Genomic DNA, 24,161 nt, shown 5'->3' with positions numbered 1-24,161 from the left:
ACCGTGAAATGCTGGGCTCTCGTACTGTCCATGCATCACACACACACACACACACAGGTGGAAATTCTGTTACTCTCAACTGCTGAAGTATCAAAAAAACTGTGTCCACGCAAAATGAATTCTGGATCTCTGTGAGCTGCGGCGCCGATTTTTTGGACTGGTACTAAATCCCGATGGAGACGGGCAAGTCGCTGCTAGTGGAGATCGAGAAAAGTCACTGTTTGATTCCCTGCTGAAAAATACACCGCCGATTTATTGGACTAGTGACTAGTGAGTGATATGGTTGGACTCTGACTCGAGGCTAGAATGCCGACGTGCCGACATGCTTCTCGATCGAGTTCATCACCAATGATGGATACGATTGTATTGTACTTTCTCGGTCCTGATTTATTGGTCTCCTTTGTATTTTATGTCAAATTTTGATCAGATATTTAACTAACAAAATGTTAATACATGTCACCAAAAATTATATCACTGGATTCGTATTTGAACATAGTTTTTAATGATATTATTTTTTATAAGATGCATTAACATTTTATAGTTAAATCTATGATCAAAATTTGGCACAAAATACAATGGGGACCAATAAACCAGGCTGGAGGTAGTACTACCATGCCCTTATACTATCTGTGTGCTTGAAGACTGTTATTATTACAAGAAAAATAAAGCACGGTCATATACTACCGGCGTTTCGAAGGGTGCCTGTATCTACGATTTCTTTAATTACGTGCTTGAAGCTTTGCTACGTCGCAATTAGTTGACCCACTTTATCACCTATTTTTTCCTCTAGAGAATAAAATTTTGATCTGCGATAGTAATAATAATAATAATAATAATAATATAATACAGAACACTCGATTCCAATCATTTCTCTCTAAGTGGAAAATTCCAGGGAAAGGGAAAACCTTGAGTTCCAGACTAGTGATGGGGTCAAATCATTATGATCCAGCTTGTTCCAATACATTCGGTAAAAGTTTGTTTATTTAGGTGTTTGTGACAACCCTCTGGATGATGTGATCACAACCTAATCTATCACGTTGTTCATAAACCGATATAGAAGACATAGGTGGCGTCAAGCAACAGGATAGTAAAGATTTCATTTCTCCAGTGATGTTGTGTGCGCGTGGTCGGTGGTAATGAGGAAGGGCTGGCCAAAAACTACTAAACTAAAATGGATTATTTGGAAAAAAAGATGAAATAATTGAAATCGTTCTATGAAAATAATTGAAATCATCTTTGAAAATTAATGAAATCATTAATTTGAAAAAGATCAAATATTTCTTTTTAATAAATTATAATTGGTCTTTTCAAACAAATAGAAATAAATCTTTTGGAAAAAATTGAATTGGTAATTGGAAAATAAGTCGTTGAAATAATCAAAATCTCTCTTTTAAGAAACTGAAAATAGTCTTTTGAAACAACTGAAATCGGTCTTTTCAAACAATTGCACTCTGTCTATTAAGATAATTGAAAGCAGTGAAATAATTCAAATTGATCTCTTGTATAATTTACCGGATTATTCCCTGGGGTTGCACCTGATTCTTTGAGTAATCTCAGGTTCAATTCAATGTGTGGAACACCAGAGCCTTGAATGACCTTTTCCGGCTCTCTCTCTGACCTACTCGCTGATGTGATCACCCAGGGAGTTATCGATGCAGAAGCCGACCCACTGGTTTGGGACGAGCGTCGGCAGAGGCAACTTGTCCACCATCACCTTCTTGTTCTTCCGGTCGGCCGGTTCCTCCTGCGTGTCCGACGTATACCTGCCATCGGGGGTGCCTTCGGCGCTTGTGCGAGAGAGGGATGAAGGCTCAAGGTTGGCGTCGACAATGACGACGGCGGCGGCGACACACTAGGGTTGAATGGGGACATTTTATTTTGAGCAATAATAAAATTTATTAATTGCAAATAACGGTTACATCGACTATAAGGAGAGATACAATCTCATTCAAGGGATCCTAAAACCAATCCTTTGTCTTTGAAAATTTCGCTAACCTAGCAAATTCGTTGGCAACTTTATTCACTTCCCTATTACAATGTTCAAAGTTAGTAAAACGAAAACCACAAGCCAAAAAATAGTAGTCATCGAAAACTGCCTTCTGTAGACAGTCCTTCATTCTTCGTTGTATCAATGACTTTCGTATTATCCGAATTAATAACAAGGCGATTGAAGCCCGCTTTTGGTGCAAGAGATAGGCCAAATCTTAGAGCCTGTGCTTCAGCTGTGAGAACGTCAGCACACTAACTGATCTTTCAATTTCCACCAACAATGAATTTTTCTTTGTCATCTCTGAGTACATTGCTTGCAGTTCCCCTAAGCAAATCCTAATCAAAAGAAGCGTCCACATTCAACTTGACAAAACCCATAGGAGGTCTGCCCGATCCCCATTTTTTACTGGTAGTATTAGGGGACTGAGCATTGACAAAATTTGCCGTATAGCACAAACCCTCGTAGACGTTTGGATTGCATCTTGAAACTTTCCTTCATGAACCAACTTACGTCTATCCTACCATAAGTACCCGTGGTTATGGCAATCAATTCAGAAATGTTCTCTCGCGAAGCACGTCACGGGAGGAGGCCGCGCCACCGCCGGAGATCCCGCCTCCTCCCCTCCACGGGTGGCGCGGGGCGACGCATCTAGACGGAGGCGCGACGCGTGTGGGGGGCATGACATCGTGGCGAATGCCGTCGGGCGACACCGCCTGGTCGCGGTGGTTGCGCAGACGGCTCCATGTCCGCGAGGGTGGATGGTGGGCGTGGGCGGCCATGGCTGGGCGTGCCCAGATCTGGCTCCTGGTGTGCCTCTGGGAGGCTCGGGCTCGATGGCCGCTGGGCTGGTTCGGCTCGCCTGGGAGTTCGGCTGGCGGTGGATTTGGTTTCCGTTGGGCCTGTTCCGCGGGAGATGGTGGTGGTTGGCGCCGGATCTGACATGTGGATCCAGGCGGATGGTGCGGGTGGGGCAACTGCCGGCGTGGTGGTTGCTCTGGCCGTGAGCGGCAGCAGCTCGGTGGGTCTGGCTTCGCGGCAACCTTCCCGTGACGTGTCGGCTACACGGTGGTTCGGCGGTCTCGGCTGCAGCGACGGCCGGTCTCTGCTCCAGCGCCGACTCGTCTGCGGGCGGATCGCTTTACAGATCGACTGCGGTGGCGACCAGCTTGTTCCGGTGTCGACTCGTCCGTAGGAGACCTGTGTCCGCCTTCGATCCCTCTCGGACGCTACTTTCGTCAAAGGGTTGGCCCTCTCCCAATAGCTTCTGAAATTGTAACCCTATTATTTTAGAATACAATTTTCCATTTCCTCGCAAAAAAATAAAAAACTATGTGTGCATGCATGTGTTCAAGGTATGCATGTGCCACTAATACACATAGTATGTTGCGTGTTCAAGGAATGCATTAGTGCCATTAGTATAACCTTTCTTTAAAAGAAATAAAAAAAAGAAAATAATGATAAAATTTCCCAAAAAAAAGTCCAACTCATCAACACACATCTTCGCTACGACGAAATAGGCTTTTGTCCTGCTATATAGATATAGCAACCATCCGATACAACAATGAGTCCAATGCTGGAAAAAACAACACAAGCACGTCCAAAAGAAACAAAAAGAGAAAGAAGAGAGAAACTAATGCCTACAACGTCCGATCGACGAAAGCGATGATGACCTGCAACCGCTGCACCCACTGGAGAGTTTCCACGTAACTCCCAGCACCTCGAACCTCTGCATACCACACAACACCTTCAGGAAGGAAGGCGATGACGACGCTGCTGCCCGGACTGGTCCTAGATTTTCCCCCGGTACGTGGATGGACGTAGGGAAGGGGAATACCCGACGCCCTTCAGGAAGGAACGGCGGCGGCCACGGGCGTCACCGCGTCGGTGTCGGCAAGCCGGCAGGGATTTCTCCCGTCTGCCAAACACCCACAACCCTGAACGGCCCGACGTGTTCCACCAATCTAGCCGTCCACCAACATGCGCCACCACGGTCTTGCCATCATTATTGCCGCCTCACCATGGTCAACAAAGCGAGACTGACGAAGCCGAGAGGGAGCAGCCGGGAACAAGGAGCGGCAGCTTCAGCAGCCACGCAGGAGGGGACAACCTCCACCGCCCTTTAGGCCCGGCCGAGCCCGAAAGGGGCTCGTGAAGCTCCCGTCGCCGCGCTACAGTAGGCGCGCCACCGTCTCCGCAACCCCTGCACAAGCCACTCCTCTGCTCGCCGGAGCCGTCATAGGTGAGATCGGGCTAGGCCCGCCTAGATCCAGATCTGGGTCGGGAGGGCGCCGCCATCAACCACCGCGCCAGCCCGCCGCCAAGTAGCCATGCCACCGCCTCCTGACCACCCGGAGCAGCGCCGCCCGGGGCAGCCGCCGTCGCCGGAACCACCACAGACCGAATAGCACCTTTGCCAGCGGCCAACACCCGGGTGTTGGGAATCGCAGCATAATTTTAAAATTTTCCTACGCTCACCAAGATGCATCTATGGAGTATACTAGCAACGAGGGGAAAGGAGTGCATCTACATACCCTTGTAGATCGCGAGCGGAAGCGTTCCAATGAACGTGGATGACGGAGTCGTACTCGCCGTGATTCAAATCACCGATGACCGAGTGCCGAACGGACGGCACCTCCGCGTTCAACACACGTACGGTGCAGCGACGTCTCCTCCTTCTTGATCCAGCAAGGGGGGAGGAGAGGTTGATGGAGATCCAGCAGCACGACGGCGTGGTGGTGGATGTAGCGGGATCTCGGCAGGGCTTCGCCGAGCGTCTGCGAGAGGGAGAGGTGTAGTAGGGGAGGAGGGAGGCGCCCAAGGCTGTAATGTTGCTGCCCTCCCTCCCCCCTTTATATAGGCCCCCTGGAAGGGGGGGGGGGGCGCCGGCCAAGATCCATCTGGAGGGGGGGGACGGCGGCCAAGGGGGGTGGCTTGCCCCCCAAGGCAAGTGGGGCGCCCCCCCACCCTAGGGTTTCCAACCCTAGGCGCAGGGGGGAGGCCCATGGGGGGGCGCCCAGCCCACTAGGGGCTGGTTCCCTTCCCACTTCAGCCCACGGGGCCCTCCGGGATAGGTGGCCCCACCCGGTGGACCCCCGGGACCCTTCCGGTGGTCCTGGTACAATACCGGTAACCCCCGAAACTTTCCCGGTGGCCGAAACTTGACTTCCTATATATAATTCTTCACCTCCGGACCATTCCGGAACTCCTCGTGACGTCCGGGATCTCATCCGGGACTCCGAACAACTTTCGGGTTTCCGCATACACATATCTCTACAACCCTAGCATCACCGAACCTTAAGTGTGTAGACCCTACGGGTTCGGGAGACATGCAGACATGACCGAGACGCCTCTCCGGTCAATAACCAACAGCGGGATCTGGATACCCATGTTGGCTCCCACATGTTCCACGATGATCTCATCGGATGAACCACGATGTCGAGAATTCAATCAATCCCGTATGCAATTCCCTTTGTCAATCGGTATGTTACTTGCCCGAGATTCGATCGTCGGTATCCCAATACCTTGTTCAATCTCGTTACCGGCAAGTCTCTTTACTCGTACCGCAATGCATGATCCCGTGACTAACGCCTTAGTCACATAGAGCTCATTATGATGATGCATTACCGAGTGGGCCCAGAGATACCTCTCCGTCACACGGAGTGACAAATCCCAGTCTCGATCCGTGCCAACCCAACAGACACTTTCGGAGATACCCGTAGTGCACCTTTATAGTCACCCAGTTACGTTGTGACGTTTGGCACACCCAAAGCACTCCTACGGTATCCGGGAGTTGCACGATCTCATGGTCTAAGGAAAAGATACTTGACATTGGAAAAGCTCTAGCAAACGAAACTACACGATCTTTTATGCTATGCTTAGGATTGGGTCTTGTCCATCACATCATTCTCCTAATGATGTGATCCCGTTATCAATGACATCCAATGTCCATAGTCAGGAAACCATGACTATCTGTTGATCAACGAGCTAGTCAACTAGAGGCTTACTAGGGACACGTTGTGGTCTATGTATTCACACATGTATTATGATTTCCGGACAATACAATTATAGCATGAACAATAGACAATTACCATGAACAAAGAAATATAATAATAACCATTTATTATTGCCTCTAGGGCATATTTCCAACAGTCTCCCACTTGCACTAGAGTCAATAATCTAGTTACATTGTGATGAATCGAACACCCATTGCGTCCTGGTGTTGATCATGTTTTGCTCTAGGTAGAGGTTTAGTTAACGGATCTGCTACATTCAGGTCCGTATGTACTTTACAAATATCTATGTCTCCATTTTGAACACTTTCACGAATGGAGTTGAAGCGACGCTTGATATGCCTGGTCTTCCTGTGAAACCTGGGCTCCTTCGCAAGAGTAATAGCTCCAGTGTTGTCACAGAAGAGAGTCATCGGGCCCGACGCATTGGGAATCACCCCTAGGTCGGTAATGAACTCCTTCATCCAGACTGTTTCCTACGCTGCCTCCGAGGCTGCCATGTACTCCGCTTCACATGTAGATCCCGCCACGACGCTTTGCTTGCAACTGCACCAGCTTACTGCTCCTCCATACAAAATATACACGTATCCGGTTTGTGACTTTGAGTCATCCAGATCTGCGTCGAAGCTAGCGTCGACGTAACCCTTTACGACGAGCTCTTCGTCACCTCCATAAACGAGAAACATATCCTTAGTCCTCTTCAGGTACTTCAGGATATTCTTGACCGTTGTCCAGTGTTCCATGCCGGGATTACTTTGGTACCTTCCTACCAAACTTACGGCAAGGTTCATCAGGTCTGGTACACAGCATGGCATACATAATAGACCCTATGGCCGAGGCATAGGGGATGACATTCATCCTTTCTATATCTTCTGCCGTGGTCGGGCATTGAGCCGTGCTCAATTGCACACCTTGCAATACAGGTAAGAACCCCTTCTTGGACTGATCCATATTGAACTTCTTCAATATCTTGTCAAGGTATGTACTCTGTGAAAGACCAATGAGGCGTCTTGATCTATCTCTATAGATCTTGATGCCTAATATATAAGCAGCTTCTCCAAGGTCCTTCATTGAAAAACACTTATTCAAATAGGCCTTTATACTTTCCAAGAATTCTATATCATTTCCCATCAATAGTATGTCATCCACATATAATATGAGAAATGCTACAGAGCTCCCACTCACTTTCTTGTAAACACAGGCTTCTCCATAAGTCTGTGTAAACCCAAACGCTTTGATCATCTCATCAAAGCGAATGTTCCAACTCCGAGATGCTTGCACTAGCCCATAGATTGAGCGTTGGAGCTTGCATACTTTGTTAGCATTCTTAGGATCGACAAAACCTTCCGGCTGCATCATATACAACTCTTCCTTAAGGAAGCCATTAAGGAATGCCATTTTGACGTCCATCTTCCATATCTCATAATCATAGTATGCGGAAATTGCTAACATGATTCGGACGGACTTCAGCTTCGCTACGGGTGAGAAAGTCTCATCGTAGTCAACCCCTTGAACTTGTCGATAACCCTTAGCGACAAGTCGAGCCTTATAGATGGTCACATTACCATCCGCGTTTGTCTTCTTCTTAAAGATCCATTTGTTTTCTATGGCGCGCCGATCATCGGGCAAGTCAGTCAAAGTCCATACTTCGTTTTCATACATGGATCCTATCTCGGATTTCATGGCTTCTAGCCATTTGTCGAAATCCGGGCCCGCCATCGCTTCTTCATAGTTCGAAGGTTCACCGTTGTCTAACAACATGATTTCCAGGACAGGGTTGTCGTACCACTCTGGTGCGGAATGTGTCCTTGTGGACCTACGAAGTTCAGTAGTAACTTGATCCGAAGCTTCATGATCATCATCATTAACTTCCTCCCCAGTCGGTGTAGGCACCACAGGAACATTTTCCCGTGCTGCGCTACTTTCCGGTTCGGAAGGGGTGACTATCACCTCATCAAGTTCCACTTTCCTCCCACTCAATTCTTTCGAGAGAAACTCCTTCTCCAGAAAGGACCCGTTCTTGGCAACGAAGATCTTGCCTTCGGATCTGAGGTAGAAGGTATACCCAATAGTTTCCTTAGGGTATCCTATGAAGACGCATTTTTCCGACTTGGGTTCGAGCTTTTCAGGTTGAAGTTTCTTGACATAAGCATCGCATCCCCAAACTTTTAGAAACGACAGCTTAGGTTTCTTCCCAAACCATAATTCATACGGTGTCGTCTCAACGGATTTCGACGGAGCCCTATTTAAAGTGAATGCGGCAGTCTCTAAAGCATAGCCCCAAAATGAGAGCGGTAAATCGGTAAGAGACATCATAGATCGCACCATATTCAATAGAGTGCGATTACGACGTTCGGACACACCGTTTCCTGAGGTGTTCCAGGCGGCATGAGTTGTGAAACTATTCCACATTTCCTTAAGTGTGCACCAAACTCGTGACTTAAATATTCTCCACCACGATCTGATCGTAAGAATTTTATTTTCCTGTCACGTTGATTCTCGACCTCACTCTGAAATTCCTTGAACTTTTCAAAGGTTTCAGACTTGTGTTTCATTAGGTAGACATACCCATATCTACTTAAGTCATCAGTGAGAGTGAGAACATAACGATATCCTCCGCGAGCCTCAACACTCATTGGACCGCACACATCGGTATGTATGATTTCCAATAAGTTGGTTGCTCGCTCCATTGTTCCGGAGAACGGAGTCTTGGTCATCTTACCCATGAGGCATGGTTCGCATGTGTCAAATGATTCGTAATCAAGAGACTCCAAAAGTCCATCTGCATGGAGCTTCTTCATGCGCTTGACACCAATGTGACCAAGGCGGCAGTGCCACAAGTATGTGGGACTATCGTTATCAACTTTACATCTTTTGGTATTCACACTATGAACATGTGTAACATCACGTTCGAGATTAATCAAGAATAAACCATTGACCAGCGGGGCATGACCATAAAACATATCTCTCAAATAAATAGAACAACCATTATTCTCGGATTTAAATGAGTAGCCATCTCGAATTAAACGAGATCTAGATACAATGTTCATGCTCAAAGCTGGCACTAAATAACAATTATTGAGGTTTAAAACTAATCCCGTAGGTAGATGCAGAGGTAGCGTGCCGACGGCGATCACATCGACCTTGGAACCATTCCCGACGCGCATCGTCACCTCGTCCTTCGCCAGTCTCCGTTTATTTCGTAGTTCCTGTTTTGAGTTACAAATATGAGCAACCGCACCGGTATCAAATACCCAGGAGCTACTACGAGTACTGGTAAGGTACACATCAATTACATGTATATCACATATACCTTTGGTGTTGCCGGCCTTCTTGTCCGCTAAGTATTTGGGGCAGTTCCGCTTCCAGTGACCACTTCCCTTGCAATAAAAGCACTCTGTCTCAGGCTTGGGTCCATTCTTCGACTTCTTCCCAGTAACTGGCTTACCGGGCGCGGCAACTCCCTTGCCATCCTTCTTGAAGTTCTTCTTACCCTTGCCCTTCTTGAACTTAGTGGTTTTATTCACCATCAACACTTGATGTTCTTTTCTGATCTCCACCTCCGCTGATTTCAGCATTGAATATACCTCAGGAATGGTCTTTTCCATCCCCTGCATATTGAAGTTCATCACACAGCTCTTGTAGCTTGATGGAAGCGACTGGAGGATTCTGTCAATGACCGCGTCATCCGGGAGATTAACTCCCAGCTGAGTCAAGTGGTTGTGCAACCCAGACATTCTGAGTATGTGCTCACTAACAGAACTATTCTCCTCCATTTTACAGCTGAAGAACTTGTCGGAGACATCATATCTCTCGACCCGGGCATGAGCTTGGAAAACCATTTTCAGCTCCTCGAACATCTCATATGCTCCATGTTTCTCAAAACGCTTTTGGAGACCCGGTTCTAAGCTGTAAAGCATGCCGCACTGAACGAGGGAGTAATCATCAGCACGTGATTGCCAAGCGTTCATAACGTCTTGGTTCTCTGGGATTGGTGCTTCACCTAGAGGTGCTTCTAAGACATAATCTTTCTTGGCTACTATGAGGATGATCCTCAGGTTCCGGACCCAGTCCGTATAGTTGCTGCCATCATCTTTCAGCTTGGTTTTCTCTAAAAACGCGTTGAAATTGAGGACAACGTTGGCCATTTGATCTACAAGACATAGTGTAAAGATTTTAGACTAAGTTCATGATAATTAATTTCATATAATCAAATTATTTAATGAACTCCCACTCAGATAGACATCCCTCTAGTCGTCTAAGTGAAACATGATCCGAGTTAACTAGGCCCTGTCCGATCATCACGTGAGACGGACTAGTCAAGATCGGTGAACATCTCCATGTTGATCGTATCTTCTATACGACTCATGCTCGACCTTTCGGTCCTCCGTGTTCCGAGGCCATGTCTGTACATGCTAGGCTCGTCAAGTCAACCTAAGTGTATTGCGTGTGTTCCGAGGCCATGTCTGTGCATGCTAGGCTCGTCAACACTCGTTGTATGCGAACGTTAGAATCTATCACACCCGATCATCACGTGGTGCTTCGAAACAACGATCCTTCGCAACGGTGCACAGTTAGGGTGAACACTTTCTTGAAATTATTATAAGGGATCATCTTACTTACTACCGTCGTTCTAAGCAAATAAGATGCAAAAACATGATAAACATCACATGCAATCAAATAGTGACATGATATGGCCAATATCATTATGCTCCTTTGATCTCCATCTTCGGGGCACCATGATCATCTTCGTCACCGGCATGACACCATGATCTCCATCATCATGATCTCCATCATTGTGTCTTCATGAAGTCGTCACGCCAACGATTACTTCTACTTCTATGGCTAACGCGTTTAGCAACAAAGTAAAGTAATTTACATGGCGTTATTCAATGACACGCAGGTCATACAAAATAATAAAGACAACTCCTATGGCTCCTGCCGGTTGTCATACTCATCGACATGCAAGTCGTGATTCCTATTACAAGAATATGATCAATCTCATACATCACATATATCATTCATCACATCTTCTGGCCATATCACATCACATAACACATGCTGCAAAAACAAGTTAGACGTCCTCTAATTGTTGTAGCAAGTTTTTACGTGGTTTGTAGGTTTCTAGCAAGAACGTTTCTTACCTACGTATGACCACAACGTGATTTGCCAATTTCTATTTACCCTTCATAAGGACCCTTTTCATCGAATCCGTTCCGAGTAAAGTAGGAGAGGCAGACACCCGCTAGCCACCTTATGCAACTAGTGCATGTCAGTCGGTGGAACCTGTCTCACGTAAGCGTACGTGTAAGGTCGGTCCGGGCCGCTTCATCCTACAATGCCGCCGAAACAAGATACGACTAGTAGCGGCAAGAAGAATTGGCAACATCAACGCCCACAACTGCTTTGTGTTCTACTCATGCATAGTAACTACGCATAGGCCTGGCTCATGATGCCACTGTTGGGAATCGTAGCATAATTTTAAAATTTTCCTACGCTCACCAAGATGCATCTATGGAGTATACTAGCAACGAGGGGAAAGGAGTGCATCTACATACCCTTGTAGATCGCGAGCGGAAGCGTTCCAATGAACGTGGATGACGGAGTCGTACTCGCCGTGATTCAAATCACCGATGACCGAGTGCCGAACGGACGGCACCTCCGCGTTCAACACACGTACGGTGCAGCGACGTCTCCTCCTTCTTGATCCAGCAAGGGGGGAGGAGAGGTTGATGGAGATCCAGCAGCACGACGGCGTGGTGGTGGATGTAGCGGGATCTCGGCAGGGCTTCGCCGAGCGTCTGCGAGAGGGAGAGGTGTAGTAGGGGAGGAGGGAGGCGCCCAAGGCTGTAATGTTGCTGCCCTCCCTCCCCCCTTTATATAGGCCCCCTGGAAGGGGGGGGGCGCCGGCCAAGATCCATCTGGAGGGGGGGGGGGGCGGCGGCCAAGGGGGGTGGCTTGCCCCCCAAGGCAAGTGGGCCCCCCCCACCCTAGGGTTTCCAACCCTAGGCGCAGGGGGGAGGCCCATGGGGGGCGCCCAGTCCACTAGGGGCTGGTTCCCTTCCCACTTCAGCCCACGGGGCCCTCCGGGATAGGTGGCCCCACCCGGTGGACCCCCGGGACCCTTCCGATGGTCCCGGTACAATACCGGTAACCCCCGAAACTTTCCCGGTGGCCGAAACTTGACTTCCTATATATAATTCTTCACCTCCGGACCATTCCGGAACTCCTCGTGACGTCCGGGATCTCATCCGGGACTCCGAACAACTTTCGGGTTTCCGCATACACATATCTCTACAACCCTAGCGTCACCGAACCTTAAGTGTGTAGACCCTACGGGTTCGGGAGACATGCAGACATGACCGAGACGCCTCTCCGGTCAATAACCAACAGCGGGATCTGGATACCCATGTTGGCTCCCACATGTTCCACGATGATCTCATCGGATGAACCACGATGTCGAGAATTCAATCAATCCCGTATGCAATTCCCTTTGTCAATCGGTATGTTACTTGCCCGAGATTCGATCGTCGGTATCCCAATACCTTGTTCAATCTCGTTACCGGCAAATCTCTTTACTCGTACCGCAATGCATGATCCCGTGACTAACGCCTTAGTCACATAGAGCTCATTATGATGATGCATTACCGAGTGGGCCCAGAGATACCTCTCCGTCACACGGAGTGACAAATCCCAGTCTCGATCCGTGCCAACCCAACAGACACTTTCGGAGATACCCGTAGTGCACCTTTATAGTCACCCAGTTACGTTGTGACGTTTGGCACACCCAAAGCACTCCTACGGTATCCGGGAGTTGCACGATCTCATGGTCTAAGGAAAAGATACTTGACATTGGAAAAGCTCTAGCAAACGAAACTACACGATCTTTTATGCTATGCTTAGGATTGGGTCTTGTCCATCACATCATTCTCCTAATGATGTGATCCCGTTATCAATGACATCCAATGTCCATAGTCAGGAAACCATGACTATCTGTTGATCAACGAGCTAGTCAACTAGAGGCTTACTAGGGACACGTTGTGGTCTATGTATTCACACATGTATTACGATTTCCGGATAATACAATTATAGCATGAACAATAGACAATTACCATGAACAAAGAAATATAATAATAACCATTTATTATTGCCTCTAGGGCATATTTCCAACACCGGGCTGGGGCGCCACGCGCGGGGATTGACGAGGCCGCCGCCGCCGACGACACCACGCGGGCAGGTCCCGGGGCGCAGGCCGGCGGCGGCAGGAGGAGGGTTAGGGGGAGGGGGCGCTGGGTGGAGGGGAGAGGAGCCCCCGGTCTGCTCGCTTGGGGAGGCGACGCGGGGGCGAAGATCCTTTCTGGGCGTTGTTCATCCACACATCTTCGTTGCTGCTTTCTATAGTCAGATTTGCTAGCTCTCACCAAACTCTCATCAAGCTTCTATACCATTTAATTAATAATCAAGAAATAAATGAAGGAAAAATCCCCACGTAAAATCAAATGCTCTAGAAATTAGATGAGACTTAGTTAATTCCCATCTAGATAAGAGTTAGTCACACCCTTTTACAATTTGTGATAGCTTCTTCTGCCATCTTTGTGAATTTCAATTTCTGTACCCTCTTTTTGTAAATTTGCCATGGTGTTTATCCCGTTTAGAATGCCCTACCACATTTTACTCCAAGGTTGTTACATGGTGTCGGATTTAGCCTTGTTTAACATATTTTCAAACAAGTTGTCGTCGGCGCCATTGGCATATGCTAACCCGGAAGTGTAAATTCATCTAGACATGTTTTTTTTCCCTACCTTCTCGTACGACCCGACCTAACTCGACCCGCATCCTGTCCGGCTCGATCACTTGACTTCACCTCTTCGGTAGTTTGTCAAAGATACACACCCACACTCACCGAGTGGCGGAACTACAAAGAAATTGTCTAGATCAGGCCGAGTGTTTTGTCCATAGGCTAGTCGTATCATGGCCCGGTTTCGCACTCACATAGCTTCACCACTTCACTCGCTTGTTTCGATGGAAGCCATGAGTCGAAAGACGAACATAGGGTGCAAGGAGGTGGAGAGAGGAATCGGGGCTGTAGCTGTCGAGGCAATATCAGACAAGAGTTAGCTAGAGAACGCTCATTCTATAGATTTTTCAAAATAAAATAAAATCGGTTGTCATCTTGCCCATCCAATGGGAAGAAACCAAAATTATCCCTGATCAAATGCAAGTATTGTTCTATCACTGCTAATTAATGCTACTCAAGTATGACAGCTAGAGAGGAAGTTCAGAGGGGGCAATATGGTAAAACATATGGACTTGAGGGGGCCAAATACTTTTTTCTCATCTAAACCACTGGCATGCATGGAAGTACTACCTCCGTTCCAAAAAGTTTGTCTAACAAATCTAAAACAAGATTTTTGGGACGGAGGTAAATCTAAGACAGGTTTTTTTGGGACGGAACGAGTATCTCAGCCTCTCAGGTAGTCGTTTACTCAGGTACAAGTGGAAGAACGTCATCGTGGCCGTCGCCAACGAGGCCAGAGAACAGCTCTGGCGAGGACAGCAGAGCCACCACCATCAAAGGAACCCACACTCACTCCGTGACGTGATCGTGCCCCGAGACCTCCTCGGGGATGTACTTCGACAACGACCACAGCTCCCCGACGTAGCAGCTGGGCGAGGTGGTTCTCCGAGGACGACGACGGCGGAGCCGCCCCGGTGAGGTGCCATGGCCATCTCCTCCAAATTGATGTCCATGGCCATGGCTGCAGCTTGTGCTCCTTCCATCCGGAGATCGATAGCGAGTTGGTGTGATGGTTCCTCTGCTTTGTTTAATTTGGTTTCACTAGCTACCTTTGGTTCTCTGTGTAGAGCTAGCGCCGGGTAAATATATACCGAGATACTATTGGACGAACATTCGCTTGGAAAGGGCTCCCAGAAAACGTCCTACGCCTTTTGATCGAAATCAAACTGATGACATATAAAAAGTTACACCACATTTTTTGGCAATTCTTCCCTACACATCGCAATTTCCCCTTCCATACATAGCAATTCTTTAACAAACACATTGTATTTTTAGTCGTTTTCGCATGGCAACTCGGGTGTTGGCAGGCAATTTCTCTCCCAACAAACGTTCACCAGATATTCACATCCATATATAAGCTCTGTCGCTCAAGGTGGGGATTTGGCTAAATTCGAACACCGAGTAGGAGTGATCATCGGCCTATCCAAAATAGAATAGCCACGCAAGCAATTAATGTATGAGCTAAAAACATGGGGAGCGGCCGGTACACTGCCACACGGCCTCGTGGACCGTTGCTGGCTTGGCCATTCCTCTACTCCCACCTCCCTTCTCTGAGGCTGGCGACCCTCTCCCCTCTTCAAACAAACACACGTCAACCCTCGGTTTCCCCTTTGCCGGTGATGTGGTGGTGCCCCCTTCTTCGGATCATTCCTGGCTCGCTCTCGCCACAGCTAGTCGCATCATCCCTCGTCTCTGACTCGACCCGTTGTTAGAAATCATCTTCACAAAAATCAACTGGCGCTGAATTCATTCTCAGGCAAGTGACAGTTATTTTCACAAAAATCAACTGGCGCCGAATTCATTTTCATGCAAGTGACAGTTATCTTCACAAAAATTAACTGGCGCCGAATTCATTTTCAGGCAAGTGACAGTTAGCAATTTCAGAAAAGATGTTTATCATGTGGAATGATCATGATACCAAATTATTACTATATCTTTATGTATTTTTTTCCTCAAAAAGGAGGATAAACCTCCGGCTTCTACATCAATTGATGCACACAACCATACTACATCTATCATCATGTACCATCTCAAAAAGAAAAGAAGAAGATGTCTTCCATGTAGTACTGTAAAAGCTAGTCAGCCCCAGTGTTAACAAGTGCTATGCTAGCTACCATGCAGTACAAATTATTTTCATTCTAGCATCAGTGTCCCTCTTGCTGCTTTGCCAGCCAAGTGAATAATCTATCAGCCACCTGTCCTTGATCATTGCTGCTTCACATTCTGACTCGGAGTAGAACGTGAGATTCAGGAAGGATCATACATAGGGCCTGCCTGGAGAGTCTTGAGTTGCTGCTTCAGCAGCGTCCGGAGGAGCTCATCGTACCAATCCGGTTCAGAGGGAGGGTCTTTCCATCATTCAGAGCCTCCTCGTACAGCTAGCGCTGGGTACACATTCCCGGCTGTCGGACTGCCCGAGGACACACGCACCAGTGCCACCGCGTTCAACAGGCCGCACCTGCAAGCACCACATTGCACAACATTCAGTCAGCGATAGCCTCACCGACCGTGGGAGGCATCACGGCAGCAAAGATGATGGATTGGCCTACCTCTACGGCTCTACCTGGGGGGTGTACAGCTTTCGAGCTGCCCGTTTGCCCTGCAGTGTTCCCCGCTCGGATGCCCACGAATGACGCGCACCGTCCACAGGAAGTCGCCCAGGTGCTTGTGTTCATTAGATCACCGCACACCTTTGATTGCCTGCTGCCTGTACATCGGGTAAGCTGTTTTACCAGCAACTTGCTGGTTCCCAGCCAGAGGGAGGCTAACTGAGAAACAGTGTTCATTAGAGACCTCGCGACCTGAAGAGATGCGCACCCAAAGATGTGTGTGGTCATACTATTGGACAATACTGAACCAAGGTTTAAAAAAAACTGGCTCAAGAGATCAGATATTCCGGTGATCTACTAGAACTAAGATACGGGCCTGCAAAAGCAAAACGACATTGTCTCCATTACTGCTGTTTCAGGAAATAACCATGGCCACTGAAGAGCTTTCGGCAATTCAATCGCATCCTGCTTATTAACAGGGAGAAGTACCAGCGTTATTAACAGAACATATAAACTGAGAAATGCATGGCTAGGCCATGCATGGCCAGTCCTAGTTCTAAGCTGTCACTGGACTGGACAGTTTGTGAGCTTGCATGTTCCAATCGAGCTAAAATGACTGGATTGAATGGAGAAATTTTAAGCTCCGGTTTTGGTTGACAACAAGAGATAAAGATGAACTGATTGGAAGGATCCGCTTGCACAATCGGTATAGACCAGTAAACAAGTACATTAATTACAATCAGACCAAAATAGGCGGTTTACAGAACAAGGTCTTATAAAATTTATGAAACATTTTCACTCGATTCAATCCATACAATATATTGTGCTACGGTACATTAAGTACCTTTACTGGTAACTGATAATAGCACCAGAAACTAGTACATAGTAGCAGGACACACACCATAGTACCGCTTATTCTTAAAATTACAAAGTACTCCCTCCGTCCCATAATGTAAGAAAAACGTCTTACATTATGGGATGGAGGAAGTAGTAACATACAGTTCTTGAGCAGTCCAGTCCAGCTGCACATGCTGCAGGCTCCTCACGCTGCATCGTCATGGGTCTTCTTCATCAGGCGAGCCCAAGTTATAACCACCAGCACATAAACCTTGTCATACAGCTTGTCAATGATCTGAAAGTAGGCAATCGCCCAGGTTCTCCTCAGTAACATGGTGCAGAACACCACCCAAAGGCCGACCACAAACCCTATGCCCATCCCAAGGTAGAGATATGAGATATGATCTGCATCTTCATGGTCGGCACTTTGCTCCGCATCAGTAGTACTAGCAGAGCAGTTCTTGGAGAGAGGGTAGCCACATAGACCGGGGTTGCCGATGTAGGTATAGTTCAGGTTGTCGAGAACCTGCAGCTGTTGCCCAGATGATATCGCGCCTGATAAGTTGTTGTATGACAGGTTCAAGTGGCTCAGAGATGTTAGAGCCGACAACCCTGATGGGATTTCACCGGATAAGTCATTGTAGGATAGGTCAAGGGACTCCAACTGCTTCAGACCACCAATCTTGTCTGGGATTTTGCCGATCAACTGATTATTTGATAAGTTCAAATTGGTAAGCCCAATTAGCAAATGTATCTCCTCTGGAATATATCCGGTTATACTGTTACATGACAGATCAATATTCACCAGTAGCTGGTAGGTTTTAATGGAATATTCACGTGTTTGGCCTTTTGTGATGACCGACATGCGTTCCTCAAGAAAATCTATAAGATCCATATACCAAGATATGTTGGTCCTCATGGCTTTCAAGTTTGATATCGACCATGGTATACTGCCAGATATATTGTTATAGGCCATGTCCAAATAGTGAAGTCTTTCAAGGAAAGTAAGGTTCTTAGGAATATGGCCACTGAATATGTTTGATCTCACCCTCAAGATTTCCAAGCGTGGCATTTTTTCTGGTAACCACTTTGGCAATGTTCCAAAGAACCTATTGTATGAAAGATCAAGGAAACCCAAATATGAGCACCTCTGAAGAAATTTAGGGAATTCACCTGAGAGATCATTGTTGTTCAAGGCTAGGCTATACAAGCTAGAACCAAATTCATCGGCAGAGTTTAAGCTGAGCAGTGAGGAATTGTTATGTGTCTCCTTCCAACACCGAATAACATCTCCTTTTAATTTGTTTCCTGATAGATCCAACCGGTTAAGACCAATCAATTGGCACATGGATGATGGAATGGTTCCTGTAATTTGATTATCTGCAAGCAACAAGGTCTGAAGCAGTGGAGCTTTTAGCACTGATGGCAATGATCCCGAGAAAGAGTTTGAAGACAGGTTCAAGTGTGATATATTTATAGGGAGCAGCTGTGGAACTTGACCTGTAAGCTTATTGGACCCGAGAAATATATGTCGAGCTGAAATGTGTTGTAGGTTTGCCGGTAATGAACCACGCAACATGTTCTCTGATGCATCCAAGCGCCGAGCTCGGGAAAATGTCACCCAGAACCAATCAGGAATGACACCATCCAAATTTGTATTTCCAAGATCAAGAGATTCAATGCCAGTCTGCCATCTAAGCCACCCAGGAAAATAGGGGCCCACTATGCATGAGTGTAAGTTTATGCCCTTTAGTCTAAACGGAGGAACCCAATGTGGTTCAATGTCCATTTTCAAGGAGTTGTCTGACAAGTCTACATACTCTAAATTCAATAAGCCTGAAAAATGCTCCTTCATGAGCACACCATCAAGTTTGTTGTCGCTGAGCCACAACTCTGTCAAGTTACCAAGTGCTCCAACTCCGAGTGGTACAGTACCAGTTATCATGTTTCCACTGATTGCAAGAATGCTAAGACTGGTCATGTTCTCAATCCGGATTGGTAGTTTTCCGGTCTAATTTGTGTACTCCAATGTCAACACTTGTATTATACTCCATGAGCACCTTGGCAATCGATCCATGAACTCCCCTATGCTCGTGTTGATGTTGTTACCGTCAAGATGCAGCACTTCCAAATTACACAATTTTTCCAAGTTGCTTGGTATCAAGCCAACGAGATCATTGTCACTGAAATCTATGACTTGAAGGGACGTCATGTTTCCAAGTTGTTCAGGAATAGGTCCATGCCAGTAGCAAACCAATAGGTGCAGCTCCTCAAGGCTTGTGAGATCCCAGAAGAACCAGTTGTGTTCCAGTGGTGCGTTAAATGAGTTTTCTGACAGATCTAGTACTTGGAGATGTGTGAGGTTTGATTTTGAAGTAGCAGACCTTGTGCTCTTAAGACCACAATCTGCTAAGCGGAGCACTCTCAGAGAAGAAAGCACGTTAACCATGTGGAACCAATCCCGCACAGCACTGAGGTTTGCATAGCTCAAGTCAAGATAACTCAACAATGGGAGACGCTCCAACCATGCAAGATCCACCACGTGCAGATTACTATCGAGATATAATTGCCCACTAACATCAAGATATTGCAATTTTGAAAGATTGCCTAGTTTAGAAGGTATTCTCCCACCGAAATATGACAATGAGAGGTTGAGATACCTTAGGTTCTCCAGAGAGCCCACAAACGCAGGTATGCTGGTGCTATTGAAGTCATTCCCACTCAGATCAAGATACCTCAACTGTTGCAAATCAGCCAAAGAGGAGCTCAACTCATCTTTGGACAAACTCAGGCTTTTGGAAAAGTCGACTTCATAGTAGTCATGCCACTGATACAGGGGCTGTTGCAAGTAGGTGTTGCGGAGGTTGAGCTTGATGACATGGCCTGTTCTGCTGCTGCACCGGACACCATGCCACTGACAGCATTCTTGACCATGCCATGACGAGAGACGGCCAGCAGGGTCCAGAAGGCCTGCCTTGAAAGACAGAAGCGCCTCTCGCTCCCTGCTGATGCAGGTTCCAGTCCCACCTGATATCCTCTCTTGGGCACGGGAATCAGACGGTTCTACATCGAAAATCAGCAGGCAAAGAATAGCCGCAGTTGCTCGGGCGAGATGCCCAAGCTTGCTAGCCATATTTGTTCGACCACGGAGATAGCAGCGAGCTACTGGATGAGAAGGGCATGCAATGGAGAGACTAGTTCATCTTGCATTCACCCACAAGCGAAATATATGTATGGTCTACGATATTTTCCAAGTCTTGGTCTTGGTCTTGGCACACATACTTTTCTTATACAGAAGTTGTGGCTGGAAGTAACGATTGGGACAGAAAACCATGCAATGCACTTCATAGGAATAAATGAGGAGCATACCAATTCAGAATTTCCTCTCTAAATAAAGCCCACAAGAATCAGGTTGTCTCACTAAATGGCAAGTAAACAGTACTTTTTCTACACAGAAGCTGTGGCTGCAAGTTTATGATTGGGACGGCAGTGGAATAAATGAAGGGCTCAAAAAATCAGGCACCAATCAATGGATGGCCATGGGATCAGGACACCGCCATTTCTATCAAAGACTGCCTCAAAGGGACAGAAAATGGAGAAAATCCCACACGGTGAGTTATGTCAGGAAATTCCTGAGATCATTTATATCAGCAATTTTAGCAGCACAATGATTTTTCGCGCGATTGGCTTTGCCGGAAACATTTTTGCAGAGAATCTATAGGCTAGTTTCTTGCTTTTGTCAGGAAGACATTTTTTTTAGTAAAGAGGCTGGCGCCCGGAGTGCAGCGGTTTGGTGCCCAGGCTCATAGGACGGAGCCTCCAAGGAGGAAACAACACCACAACGCCGCCACCGCCCGGTCTGGAACATGCCAGACCAAGAGTTTTCACCCAGAGCCCATGGTGGATGTAGGTCACCCACGATGACACCTCCAGGGAGGGGAACGACACACAGAGGCGAGCCGAGGATCCTCCCTGGAGCGTCGCATGCTGCAGAGGAAGCACGGGATTGGCAGAGACATCGCTATTGGGATTGGATCTTTGCAGTCCAGGCTAAGCCCACAACCCATTGGACCCTGGTTGGGTCCCACACAAGCCTAATTGTGTAAGAATAATTAATCTCTTGTTTTGAATAATTAAGCTATTAGTATCTGCATGCGATGATTGTGGTAGCATATTTATCCAGGGCATCAATAGAGGATACAGTCATACAGCTGAGCACTAACAACGAAGATCTCAGTGCATACCTGCATCTACAACACTTCTCCATTGCATCAAGTAGCACATGTTGCCTAAACCATGTAAACTGTTGTACCAAAAAGAGTTGCTTCCCAGAGACCAACCGAGAACCAGTATTCATTGAAAACCTCACAACCTACAGAGAACACCCAAGGTTATGATGACCAACACTCAACCAAGGCAGACATTTCGGCGACCATTTGATTACAGAATTCACAAACACATCATGTGACTGATTATCAGCATTTGATTATAGTTGTTGTCCTATTTAACACTACAATGATGATTTTCCATGCTTCGCTGGGCCTGAAATTTTCCGATTGCTGCATATTACCGTGTCTCAGTTTTGTTAGGAAGACATTTGTCAAGCATAACTGTGGTACAAAACCTCTAATTTCAGAGAGAAATCTGTATCCTATACGTACACACACTCACACACAAAAGTATAAGTACAAACCAATCAGACTGCGTTATCAGGTCTTAATCAAACAAGGTCGAGCATGCCAGTGGCAGTAACACGTAAGAGTACTCTGAATCTAGTAGACTGGATCTGACTGTGTTACGACTAGATTGGATCCACCGCCACAGTTCAGCACTCTGAATCTATTGCAAGCAACATGAGTCTGAACTATTACCTGACACTGAATCAGATATTCAGAACCAACTCCGAATCAGTTCTCCAGAATCTGAATCAGGTCGGCACCATATGACATATCCCGCCTAGTACTGAATTCAACTTCTTTTTTTAGAACGAAGGCTCGCGAAAGAGCCCGGCTTTGAATTAATAAAGCCATCAACCGGCCAGGAGTTACAACAGACAACCCAACTTACAACGGTCAGAACGATACAACGGGGAACACTGGAAAGCCTACTCACTCCAACCTCCACAGGCCGCAACTGAATTGCAGCAAGCAAAGGCCGAGCACTCCACACTAGGATCATATGTAGCAGAAACGGAGCAGCACAGCAGGACATAGCCGACCATCGAGGATGGACTATGCCCCAGGAACACCTAGAGACAAAGGGAACCAACATCTTCCCTCTCACTCACCGAAGAGGGACCCTTCCCCCTCGCCATGGCTCGTAGGCGCCACACCATCGAGATTTCGAGAAGCTCACCCTAGAGCTGGAAGAATGTCGCCCTCGCATCGCAAGGTGGACATAGAATGACCACATCGATTTGCGATATCCCTCGCCGGCTGCTCCGCCACAGTCCATGCCCAACTAGTTGGAGACAAGCTTCAAGGAATCGGACGACGCAGAGGAGGTAGCTCAATCCCTCACCTGCATAACCTCCCGACCGAGCCCCGCACCCTTGACGACTCCTCCAGCAAGGTCACGACGCGCAAGGCGCTGCCGCCGCCAAATCCGCCGAGGATAAAGGTTTTCACCCGGGCAGGGGGGTCGGGTGGAGAGCAGGGGACCTCGGCTGCGCCCCCATGGAGGAAAGCAGCGCCCTTGGGCGTTGCCGCCGCCGGGCCGGCCGGACCGGCCAAGGTTTCCCCCGGTTCCCTAGCTGACCACCAACACGCACCAACGCCGGAGCCAGAAAACGCTAGCCCACACCGGAGGCGAGAGAGAGGCAGCAGGGAATAGGGATTTCGCACCTCCAGATCTGACGAAGAAAGCTTCACGCCGCGGCCGGATTCCACCAGCCACCCGCTGCCCGCGCGGCCGGGCACACTGGCCAGCACCCCCTGCGAACGCCGCCCACCGCCCGACGACGTTGCCTCTCCGGCAAGGGCCGCCGCCCCAGGAACCACGGGCCTCCAAGAGGGGGAGGAGCGTCGAGATCCCCGCCGCCACCTTCACCGGCGTCCGCGCGGGCTTCCCGGCGGCCGTCTCTGGTAGCGGCGAGGGGGAGGAAGGGAATAGAGGGGGGTGGCGGCGGCGGCGGCGGAACCCTAGTCGGCCCCGAGTCGCCCAAGGGGACGACGCGAGGGCCGGGAGGAAAAGCAGAGACCACTGCTGAATTCAACTCAAGGGGCAGACGCAGCGCGCACCTGATTCCAGCGGCTGCCACCGCCGGAGAAGAGACGGGAGCGACGCATCCGTCAGAGAAAGCGCGGGATTGGCCGGCGGCGGAGACGGCGGGCGGAGTCGGGGCCGAAGATGGGCACATCGCTACCGGTGTATTTGCTCTCCAGTCCAAGCTAACCACTGGACTCTGGGCCCTCCAAAAACTCTGTTTGTTTTTTTATCGAGAAATAAGATCGACGGGGAACCTCCAGCCTCCTCAGCGATTTCGATTCCGACCGTTGGATCTGCTTGCTTGATCAGATCTAGGCCGTCAGATCAAGCCTTCGGACAACCTCGGTCGTCGGATCAAAGAGGTGTCACTGTCGCAATGAATAGTTACCTCCCGCGCCTGCCACCGCGCGTAATTCCGGCGCCCACCCGAGGGCATTTTCGTCATTTCGCATCATAGGGTATAAAAGGGGGCCGCTCCTGTCGCGGCGTCCTCCTCCCGCACTCGCGCAGCTGCCTCCCCTCTTCGTCCTGCCCCACCTCTCTCCCTCCCTCCAAACCCTACCCATGCTCGCCTTCCTACCCCGCCGCCGTCGCTCGCCCTGGCACCCATCCACGACCTCGCGCCGCCGCCGTCACTCCTCCCGCACTCAGCCGCCCCTCTTCTCTTCCTCCCGCCTCGCCTCTCTTTCTCTCCCTCCAAACCCTAGAGCCGCCCACGCTTCCCTGCCCCGCCGCCGTCCAGGTCCAGCCGGCCACCGCCGCACCACATG

At 48.3% G+C, this 24,161-nt stretch overlaps 2 protein-coding genes across 3 annotated transcripts; both read right to left on the bottom strand.

Moving 5' to 3' along the window:
• Window positions 1–36: 36 nt before the first annotated feature.
• On the bottom strand, window positions 37–20,385 carry LOC109774314 (receptor-like protein EIX2). Of its 2 annotated transcripts, XR_012181159.1 has the most exons (3): window positions 18,685–20,385; window positions 17,318–18,564; window positions 37–79 (listed from the first exon to the last, which is right to left on the bottom strand). XR_012181159.1 is itself a non-coding variant. In XM_073496051.1 (2 exons), exons 1-2 carry the CDS (start codon window positions 19,163–19,165, stop codon window positions 17,390–17,392), a joined length of 1,656 nt encoding a protein of 551 aa, XP_073352152.1. In that variant the 5' UTR covers window positions 19,166–20,385; the 3' UTR covers window positions 17,044–17,389. The 2 variants fall into 2 exon arrangements, 1 of the variants encoding a protein (XP_073352152.1); XM_073496051.1 differs by lacking the exon at window positions 37–79 and having other exon boundaries at window positions 17,044–18,564.
• On the bottom strand, window positions 19,196–20,317 carry LOC141021147 (receptor-like protein EIX1). Its single transcript, XM_073496052.1, has one exon. The coding sequence runs from the start codon at window positions 20,315–20,317 to the stop codon at window positions 19,196–19,198; it is 1,122 nt and encodes a 373-aa protein (XP_073352153.1).
• Window positions 20,386–24,161: the final 3,776 nt, after the last annotated feature.

Source organism: Aegilops tauschii, chromosome 4 (assembly GCF_002575655.3).
Source record: "Aegilops tauschii subsp. strangulata cultivar AL8/78 chromosome 4, Aet v6.0, whole genome shotgun sequence".
NCBI classification, from domain to species: Eukaryota; Viridiplantae; Streptophyta; class Magnoliopsida; order Poales; family Poaceae; genus Aegilops; species Aegilops tauschii.
Note: the sequence above shows the minus strand (reverse complement) of the source record. Positions and strands in the feature narration are given on the sequence as shown.

What these genes read in the sequence shown, in the direction of transcription:
- LOC141021147 (XM_073496052.1), bottom strand. Translation starts at nt 20,317, where the DNA reads ATGGCTAGCAAGCTTGGGCATCTCGCCCGAGCAACTGCGGCTATTCTT.
- LOC109774314 (XM_073496051.1), bottom strand. Translation starts at nt 19,165, where the DNA reads ATGACCAGTCTTAGCATTCTTGCAATCAGTGGAAACATGATAACTGGT. An exon ending in CGGGTCCAATAAGCTTACAG is followed by an intron (nt 18,565 to 18,684) that starts GTCAAGTTCCAC and finishes TGTTGCTTGCAG; the next exon opens with ATAATCAAATTACAGGAACC.